Raw genomic sequence first — 10,405 nt, forward strand, 5'->3', positions numbered from 1 at the left:
GTATTTACATGCTGGTCCTAGGACAGATCCTCCAAAATAATTACAGCGAGGAATTTAAAGTTGCTGACTTTCTCCACCTCTGATCCTCCAATGAGGACTGGCTCATGGACCTCTGGCTTCCTCATCCTGAAGTCAATAATCTCCTCCTTGGTCTTACTGACGTTCTGGCACCCCTCAGCCAGAGTTTCAGTCTCCTCCCTGTATGCTGATTTGTCACAACCTTGGATTCGGCCTATGACAATGGTGTCAGCAAATTAAAAATGGCATTGCATCCGTGCTTAGCCGCACAGTCAGAAGTGTGAAGCGAATAGAGCAGTGGACCAAGCACACAGCCTTGCGTGCCCCTGTGCTGATGGAGACTGTGGAGGAGATGTTGTTGCCAATCCAAACTGACTGGAGTCTGCAATTAAGGAAATAGAGAATCCAATTTCACAGAGGTATTGCGGCCAAGGTCTTGAAGCTTATTGATTAGTTTTGAGGGGATAATGGTATTGAATGCTGAGCTGGAATCAATAAAAAGCATCCTGAAGCATGTATCTTTGTTGTCCAGATGTTCCAAGGTCGAGGGAAGAGCCCTTGAGATGGTATCTGCTGTGGTCCTGTTGCTCCGGTAGGCAAAGTGGAGCGGATCCAAGTCACTTCTCAGGCAGGAGTTGATACGTTTCATCACCAACCTCTCAAAACACTTCATCACTGTGGACGATGGTTACTGAGGCAGGTTATCACGTTCTTCTTGGGCACCGGTGTAACTGAAGCCTGTTTGAAGCAGATGAGTACCTCAGCCTGCTGAAGGAACAATACCTTATATTCCGTCTGGGTAGCCTCCAACCTGATGGCATGAACATTGACTTCTCAAACTTCCGCTAATGCCCCACCTCCCCCTCGTACCCCGTCTGTTATTTATTTATTTATATACACACATTCTTTTTCTCTCTCTCCTTTTTCTCCCTCTGTTCCTCTCACTATACCCCTTGCCCATCCTCTGGGCTTCCCCCCTCCCCCCTTTTCCTTCTCCCTGGGCCTCCTGTCCCATGATCCTCTCATATCCCTTTTGCCAATCAACTGTCCAGCTCTTGGCTCCATCCCTCCCCCTCCTGTCTTCTCCTATCATTTCAGATCTCCCCCTCCCATTTTCAAATCTCTTACTAGCTCTTCTTTCAGTTGGTCCTGACGAAGGGTCTCAGCCCGAAACATGGGCTGTACCTCTTCCCAGAGATGCTGCCTGGCCTGCTGCGCTCACCAGCAACTTTGATGTGTGTTGCTTGAATTTCCAGGATCTGCAGATTTCCTCGTGTCTGTGGGAGTTCATGATGTTTCCTCCATGTTTTGACAGTCAGACATGCATAGAAAGCTTTGAGCTCATCTGGAAGCGAAGCCCTGTGTCACTTTTGATTTAACTTTATAAAAGTATTCAATTCCCACCACAACTTTAGAACACCCTTCATTGATTCAAATTTCCTCTGGAATTGCCACTTCGTCTTTGAGGTGGCTTTCTGGAGATTATACCTGGACCCCCTGTAACTTTCTTGATCACCAGACTTGACTGCCTGTGATCTGGCCGTCAGCAGACTGCAGATCCCATGGTTCATCCAGGACTTCTGGTTGGGAAACGTTCTGAATGTGGTGACTCGTGGTGTTTCACAAAGGTCGATTTTGGGTCCATTAGTTTTCACATTAGATTTTAACAACATGGATGACGGAATTGATGGCTTTGTGGCCACCTTTGTAGAGGATAATAAGATAGATGGAGGGGCAGGTAGTGTTGATGAAGTAGGAAGTTTGCAGAAAAACTTAGACAGATTAGGAGAACAGGCAAAGACGCAGCAAATGGAATACAATGTAAAGAAGTGTATGGTCAAACACTTTTGGTTGAAGGAATAAAGGCATTGACTATTTTCTAAGCAGGGAGAAAATTCAAAAATCAGAAGTGCAAAGGGACTAGGGAGTTCTAATGCAGGACTGCCTAAAGGTTAATGTGCAGGTTGATTCAGTGGTAAGGAAGGCAAGTGTACTGTTACCATTCATTTCGAGAAGAATAGAATACAAAAACCAAGGATGTAATATTGTAATTGTAGTTTGACCACATATGGAGTATTGTGAGCAGTTTTGGGCTTTATATCTAAGAAAGGATGGGCTGGCATTGGAGAGGGTTCAGGGCGTCTTTACGAGAATGACCTCGGAAATGAAAGAGTTAACATACTAGGAATATTTGATGGCTGTGGGCACGCACTCACTGGAATTTAGAAGAATGAGGGGTTCTCATTGAAACCAATTATTGAAAGGCTTAGGTATAAAGTGGGCATTGATAGATTCTTGATTAGTAAGGGTATCAAAGGTTATGGGGAGAAGCCAGGCGAATAGGGTTGAAAACTAAATTAAATCAGCCATGATGGAATGGCGAGGCAGACTCAATGGGTTGAATTGCTTACTCTTCTCCAGTGTTTTATGGCATTATGGAATCTCCAACTACAGCAGTGAGAGGCAGCAACTCTACCAGCTGTGCCACAGAGCCACCACAATTTCTTTAAGTCGTAGTTTTCTTCAGCGTTCCCTTGTGGTCAAGGATGGCATGCTTCCCTTCTTGTGCTTTCAGTTCTGAAAGGATTGCAGACACCAAGATGTGATTAGCAGGTGTGTTTAACAGCACAGGCAGTGTTGTTTCAATGGGGGGGGGGGGCGGCAATCTCGGCGGCTCTAAGCTTTCTGCATTCTGGTGGGCTTTCATGTGCTTCCAACAAAGACAAACACAGTCTTAGTACCCTTTTGGCTGTCCTTTCATTCAGGCTCTATGGATCTCACTTCCCAGATCATTGTGAGTGCATGGTCAGTTGAAACTCTCAAGTTTGGAAATTATAATTTCTTTACGTCAGAACATACAGGAATCTGGAAAAAGGATGTGCAAATTATATTATCATAAAGATCCTATCACAGAAATTTTCAGTTTGAGTTATCTTTAGATTCTCAGATGGCTTTTTTGGTACAATATGAATTTCAAGTGTGATTTCACAAAAAGTTCGGAAAATAATTGGAAAATAAGATTGTTAAACTACAATCTTTGTATATAAAATCTTTGTATAGATAAACAAAAAGTGAAGAAAATGGTTAGATTTCTGATAAAGAACTCAGTGAAGTCACTTCCTTCATTAAACATAAATATATTTTTGCTTTAAATTACGTCATGATTATACTGAGAAATTATTCAAATAGAAATATTGATGTCAAAGACCATCGTGAGACATTGTAATGGCAAAACTTTCTGCATATTTACCAAACTGGATTTATTCCTGAATGATTTGTTCATATTGTCTCTCATGCTAAGTCTTTCTTTCCCGTTCTACATGTATACCTCACACAAAGAATTCTCCTGCCCCTTATGTATCTTTCTCTCAGTCTTCTCAAATCTGAACCCTCCCTCCCCAGCACGTCATGCATTGAAAAGTCAAGGAGCTGCCTTCTGTGGGCGGGATCTGTTGTCAATTCAGGGTCAATCCAGGCAGAAATGACTATAATATAGCAGACTTTCACATTAGTCACTCCAGTCTGAGGGTGATTGAAGAAAACTGCAGCAAGCTGTGGGAGCTGAACAACACTGACTTTCACAAGGATTAGACGACAAAGCGTATGGTTAAAAAGTTTGAGATATAACACTGCCAGAAAGTAGCAGAGGAAACTGTAACAGCTTGCTGAAGAGAATGAGCAGGAAGTGGTATTAGCAAAGGAACAATGAAGAACATAACCTGAGTACATTTGCCATACTAGGGGAAGGTGCATTGTGAATCTATAGCCTCAAGCCCAGAAAAGCAACTTGATAAAGCAAAAGCAAAAATATTGGAAGATCGTACCAATTCACTCCAGAAATTGCCTGTGACATTCCTTGTGGAATTTTGAAGAAGTGTATCGGAAAGGTAAAATGAGGGGGCTGTTTGTTAATTTGACACAAGAAGAAGATTATTCTAAGAAAATAATGAAATGATAACTCAGAACTCAACCATTAATAACAATTGATAAAGAAATGAGCAGCAAGTGAGTTGCCCTCTCCAGTCTCCAGCTTCAACTTGTTAAAAGTAAGCTACAAAACCTGGAAAATGATGTGAAAGGTGAGTTTCTCTCTCTGTGATTTGTCCTGTTGTTTATTATTTTAATTATTTATTGTTATTTAGCTCACTTAAGAAACAAACCTTAAAATTGCATAAACTAAAGTTTTTTATTGTCTTGTATTTAATGCTGGAAATTAGAATTTTCTAATAGCGAAAAAATAGATAGAAGTTTGCATTTTAATACTTTATGAAAAATTTCCTTAAACTTTTAGAGGGACAAATCTATCTTTTGTAACCAGTATCAAACACAACTGGTCACTGGTAGGTATTCACCTCAACATAATTACTCCCATTCATAGAATCAGATCTGCATATATGAATAATTAGTGGTTAATATATATATTGCATGCTTAATACAAATATTCACAGACAAATATGTCTCCTACAATGTTCTGAGGGCACTAACACTACAGAGCACAAATATCAGACAGAAGTCCATCTATAGGTACGGTTTTCATTTTTTAACATTACATCGATTTCTAAACATAATTGCTGGGTAAATCCTCATATTTGAAATCAGACTGATTTAATTTTTATTTTATATGGCAAGAAATTAATAAAAAGCACTACAAAGAGAATCATGCTTTGTAATTCATCCCTTTATCTAAATTAATGAGCTATGCCTTATTTTATTGAGACTTATGGCTCAATGGATAAACAGTGAAACATTAATGAAATAACCACCTTGATTTGAAAAAGAGTCAATTATCCGTGCACAATTTTTACTTTACCTGACTACTTTCACAAACCAACTTGACATTTATGTCCATAAACAAATGAAAATATATTTTGGTTATTACGACTGAACTACAGTAATACGTTTTCATATTTCACCAGAACTGTGTAAGAGAAAGAATCTAATAGCTGCAGTTAAGAAAGATTTTCTGTGGAGCAGCTGTGATCAATTTGTTGTAAAACGTATGCTTGTAGCCAAAGTAAAACTTGCTAATTTCATAATATCCTTTTACTTCCAAGATTTCATGGCATTAATCATTCATTCCCTGCATTGTTCCCAATCCATTGGGACCTTCCTATAAATCTCATTTCTGGCAACCATTTCCAAGCAGCTTTTGAGCCGTCAAATTGAAATGCATTAAGCATTTATGAAGTTCACTATGGTCGGAGAGCATATTATCTAAATGCATCTTGTGTATTATTTAAAAGGAGATTGATCAGAAATCCTTGATTTTTTCACCTAGATTGATCATTCACCATATAAACATATATTTCTAGAAACTAGTCACTGTATTGATAAATATTATGTTCATTTAAACATATTTTAAAATTTCACACCTATTGTTGCTCATAGCACGAGAGAAAATCATCTCGAGGATTTCTTCAGCTGACGGCATTAATAATGGCACAAAGTCGCCACCTAGTGGACAAGTTCTAACAGTACAAGTACCTACAACTCCAGCATGTCTTTAATAGCTTTTCCAAATGAAGTGGTCAACGGCTGTGTCAGAACGGAGCTCATTGAGCGACACTATAACTACACAGGGAAATTCAACAAAAGGAGAAACCCCACTGATGTCATGGACCTAACCACAGTAGCCTTTCTGATCATCTGCAGCTTCATAGTGCTTGAAAACCTCATGGTTCTCCTGGCCATTTGGAAGAACAACAAGTTTCATAACCGCATGTACTACTTCATTGGTAATCTAGCCCTGTCTGATTTGCTGGCGGGAATAGCCTACAAAGTGAATATCCTCATGTCTGGAGAGAAGACCTATGGACTCACACCAACTGTATGGTTTATTAGGGAAGGAAGCATGTTTGTAGCATTGGGAGCGTCCACCTTTAGCTTATTGGCAATAGCAATTGAAAGGCACATGACGATGATAAAGATGAGACCCTATGATTCTAGCAAAAAGCACAGAGTGTTTCTCCTCATTGGTGCCTGTTGGCTGATCTCCATTTTATTTGGTGCCTTGCCTATCCTTGGCTGGAACTGTATCTGCAATTTTTCAGATTGTTCCACAGTCCTGCCCCTTTATTCCAAAACATACGTTGTCTTCTGTATAAGCATCTTCAGTGCAATTTTGCTGGCCATTGTAATACTTTATGCTCGTATTTATATATTGGTCAAGTCAAGTAGCCGCAAAGTTGCAAACAGAAAATTCACCAAAAACAATTCTGAAAAATCCATGGCGCTACTGAGGACAGTAGTAATTGTTGTCGGGGTTTTCATTGCATGCTGGTCCCCGCTCTTCATTCTATTGCTCCTTGACGTGGCCTGTAAGCCAAACAGGTGCAGCATACTTTATCAGGAAGATTGGTTTATTGCAGTTGCAGTCCTCAATTCTGGCATGAATCCCATTATTTACACTCTGGCCAGCAAAGAGATGCGCCGGGCTTTCTTCCGTCTCCTCTGTGGCTGCTTAGCCAATACTAAAGTCTCAAAGGCCCTGCCAATTCAATCAGCTGCAGATAACAGCAAAAGCAAGTCTAGTGGCAGTAATCCACAGAAGCCAAAAGGAGAGCCCTCAGAAGTCACTAACCATTTAAAGGAAATCAAGACTTTTAATTCATGAACACCCAAAGGAGCATTTTGACTATTGGTGGCTTGTCTGCCTTAATATGCAGGACTGAGGTCTCAACTTAATGAACTTATAATATTATTTTTATGAATTCTTATTTCCTTATATGAAAGATTGGTCCTTTCTTTTAGCTCTTGAACTTTGAAACGGAATGCCCTTTACAAAATTCTGATATTTGGCACTAAAACCACAAACCAAAGCTCATACATCATATAATGACCAAAGAACTTCAGTTATTGTTTAAATAAAGTTCCTTGATACAATTCCCATTTTGGTTGCGATGAAAATATTTGAAGCGTTAGTCATAAATTCTAATATTTTAATTTAATAGAAATGGTACTTTTTTATTGTGAAAATTAAGCTTGAATTTTCATGTTGCTACCCATCCACTATTTTTCCCAGGGTGTAATGTTATGGATTCCACTGAATTCAAACCCTATGTCATTTTTGAGACTCATTTTAACCTCTCTGACAAAGGCCTACAGTTCTTGTTCTTATTTACACTGGGAAACTATCCACTACGCTTATCAATAGCATGGGAAAGCCTTTGTCCTTAAAATAGCTGGTCAACATCAGATCTTACTCAGGCATATGGTACAATGGGTTCCCATTGTTTTTTTTATTGAAAAATTTCTCATATACATTGGAAATCACATAATCCCTTTAAAATTTTTATACTGTATAATACTCACAATTTGAAAGTGTCATATATAGAACATATATTAATAGACTCAATGTAAATCATTTATCATCCTTTATCATCAAGTGTGGATTTTTTATATTTCTTCTCAAAGCCAAAATCTATTCAAAGTGTAACAAACATCAGTCAAATATCTGCAGAATGTAATACCATCCCACTCCATACATAACAAAATATTTGACCTAATCTCTAATCAGTAGATACTGACAACTTGTTGATTAATTTATTAATTGGATGTTATATCATTCTAGTAAACTTCATTAAAAGCAATAAAACAAAATTAGAGCTGTGAAAAATAAAACTTTTCCAATTTCTGTGTTTCTCGTGAAGAAACTGTGCCTCTGACCTTACTAGTACTGCTGCCTCTCCAGTCTAGACACATATTCACTTAAGCACAAATGACAGCCAGCTTCCCTTTTGTAGCTAAGAAGTACAGTCTAAAGCAACGTGTCAATCACTGTCAAATTTACCACCTCTCCACCATCAGCCCGTTACAAAATATTTACAGGGAAGGGGACAGTGCGGCTGTTGACCCCAAATTTGAGAAGTGGTGAGGAATTCATATCTCGTTCTTTTCAAAGGAAGACAGTGGATCAGATCTTGGTCTTATGTTATGGTGGAGAGTTGATGACATTGTGCTTTTTATTCCCATCGAAGATCTCCAAGGGGTGCAGAGAAGGTTTAATAGAATGATCCCCGGCTTCAAAGACTCCTGTTTTTGAAAAGGCCAGAAAAGCAAGCATTGTTCTCCAAAGTTTGAAGTGTAGAGTAGATTAGGCAAGAAGGTACAGTAGATGGGAAGAAACATTTTCTATTAAGAAAAGACCTACAATCTGAAGACAAAGATTTAAGATAATTGCCAAAAGTGCCAGAGCTGGGATTACTTAATTTAGGCACCATCTGTGAATGCGCCATGGCAATTATCCTATGTAAAGGATTAGATTCCACATACACTTTGTAACAAGGGTACTATTTGTCAAAAATATGGTTTTGATGAATTCATTGTTAATTTATATGAAGAAATCTCAAAAAACCACCAGGTAAAGATGAATGTGGGAGGTTTTATCACCTGTTTTAGTTTATCCATTCAAAAGGATGAAATGCTGCTTCTCCCTATACATACACACTGAGCACAATTGTTTCTTTTGTTTACCAACAGGGAAAAAAGATTATAATTATTTAAGAAACAATAAAATTTGGAAGTCATTTTCATGCATCAAGCACATTTTTGTAGGCCATTTGCCCCGTCAGGTCTCGCTGCCACACCATTATGACTGATTTATGACCCCTCTCAGCCCCATTCTCTACATAACCTTTGACGTCCTTACTAATCAAGAACTTAACAGCCTCTGCTTTAAATATATCTAACAACCTGATTTGCACAGCCATCTGTGACAATGAAATCCGCAAATGCACAAATTCACCACACTTTGGCTGAAAAAAAATCTTCTAATTATGTAATAGAGAAAGATTGATATATTTCTCAATGTTTTTTTTTTAACTAATTTGAACCAAGTCTCTTTATTTTCTTTGAAGATGTGAATATATCTTTTTCATGGCATATAGTCTTTTATAAAACCACATTTAAGTTACTTTTTAAAGCTAAGTGGGAAAAAGTTCCTTTTAACACTACAGATCTGCCTCTTCAGTATTTGAATGTCTTATTGTTACTTCAAGCTAGAACTAAAGACAAAATGTTCAATGTGAAATTAAACAAAGGCTTAGATGCTGGAAGTCTAAAATGAACAGAAAATGGCTGGGAACCCTTTGCAGGTCAGGTAGCATCATTATTCAGTGTGTTAGCAACTGTATGAAAATTTACCACTTCACCATGCCTTTCACTGAATTACACCTGACCACACTGGTTATATCCTTCAACATGCTAATTGTTTTGCTTCTTGTTGTTCTACAGTGTCTAGGCATGTCAAAGTTATTATGACCTCCGGCTTTCTTTTAATTTAATTTCCATTGGCATTCTGAAATCATTAGTTTTCTTCTGAGCAATATTTAAATGGAGCTTAATTGGTCCACATATTTATTTTGCTCAACTCATTTTACGGCTGCTGAATTACCACTGTAGGTTTGATTGCTCCTGGTTCAACATTATTTTGTATTCATAAGTTAAAGTTTGTAGGTATTTCAGAAGCATGTCACCATCACCATCTCCAACCTCCTCTTTCCCTACCTCCAAAGTATTAAAATGTAATTTCTGGAAGTCAAAGGGCATCTAATTCCTAAATTATTAGTATGCCAGCATTATCTACTTGTATTATTGACAGTAGCAATGTGCATGTAATTGTAACTGTCTTTTTACAAAATGGCTTTCAGCTATTTAAAAAGTAATCATGGCTGTGTAGATTGCCAGATAATTGAAGGAAATTATATTATACAATGTACTGTAGTTTCCAGTGACATAAGTAAACCCAGTTTTACTAGTGTATAAAACTGCTAGGGTACAAATTATGTGCTCTAGCTTCTAAAATAAAGTTATGCTATTACTTGATTTTGTGTTGTTTATTTGAAATTAGATATTTACAATGAAATCTAATGAGATCTTTGTAACATATATACAGTATGTGCATATACTTTTCATAAACATGCATCTTTTTGCAAAACCTCTTGCAGAGAGCACCTAGACTAGTAGAGTCCCCAGGTTACAAAAGATTTACCTTCCAAAGATGGGAATGAGCAAAAACAGTGTGTGTGAGGGAGGATCAGGGAAACACCCGTGATGGGAGAAGGCGCAGGTATGGAAGTACAGCCTCCAGTCGGTTTCACCGACTCATCAGGTGAATGAGTGAGTCTGTTCCGTCATCCAAGCTCAGTTTGACTTGATCCAGCCACCATGTAATGGGTGGGGATTTTAATGAACAGTTCTGGAAGTCGGTTTTCTCAACAATTTCAAAAGCACTCAAAATTAATTTACAACCTAATAAGTTAACTGTGCTTTTTGCAATAGTTCCTCAAAATATTCATGGTATTTCTGTGTCTGACCAACATGTTATTGCATTTGTTACATTGATAGCTAGGAGGGCCATTTTGTTGAAGTGGAAGGACACATCAGCTCC

General features: G+C 38.2%; 1 protein-coding gene across 1 annotated transcript; it reads left to right on the plus strand.

Annotated features, from left to right (window-relative positions):
* The first annotated feature begins 3,512 nt into the window (after positions 1-3,512).
* LOC134357384 (sphingosine 1-phosphate receptor 3) lies at positions 3,513-9,901 on the plus strand. Its single transcript, XM_063068902.1, has 2 exons — positions 3,513-4,097; positions 5,407-9,901. The coding sequence occupies exon 2, from the start codon at positions 5,516-5,518 to the stop codon at positions 6,629-6,631; it is 1,116 nt and encodes a 371-aa protein (XP_062924972.1). The 5' UTR covers positions 3,513-4,097; positions 5,407-5,515; the 3' UTR covers positions 6,632-9,901.
* Positions 9,902-10,405: the final 504 nt, after the last annotated feature.

Source organism: Mobula hypostoma, chromosome 16, assembly GCF_963921235.1.
Source record: "Mobula hypostoma chromosome 16, sMobHyp1.1, whole genome shotgun sequence".
In the NCBI taxonomy this organism is placed as follows: domain Eukaryota; kingdom Metazoa; phylum Chordata; class Chondrichthyes; order Myliobatiformes; family Myliobatidae; genus Mobula; species Mobula hypostoma.

Coding starts and splice junctions, on each gene's coding strand:
- LOC134357384 (XM_063068902.1), top strand. CDS start 5,516: ATGTCTTTAATAGCTTTTCCAAATGAAGTGGTCAACGGCTGTGTCAGA.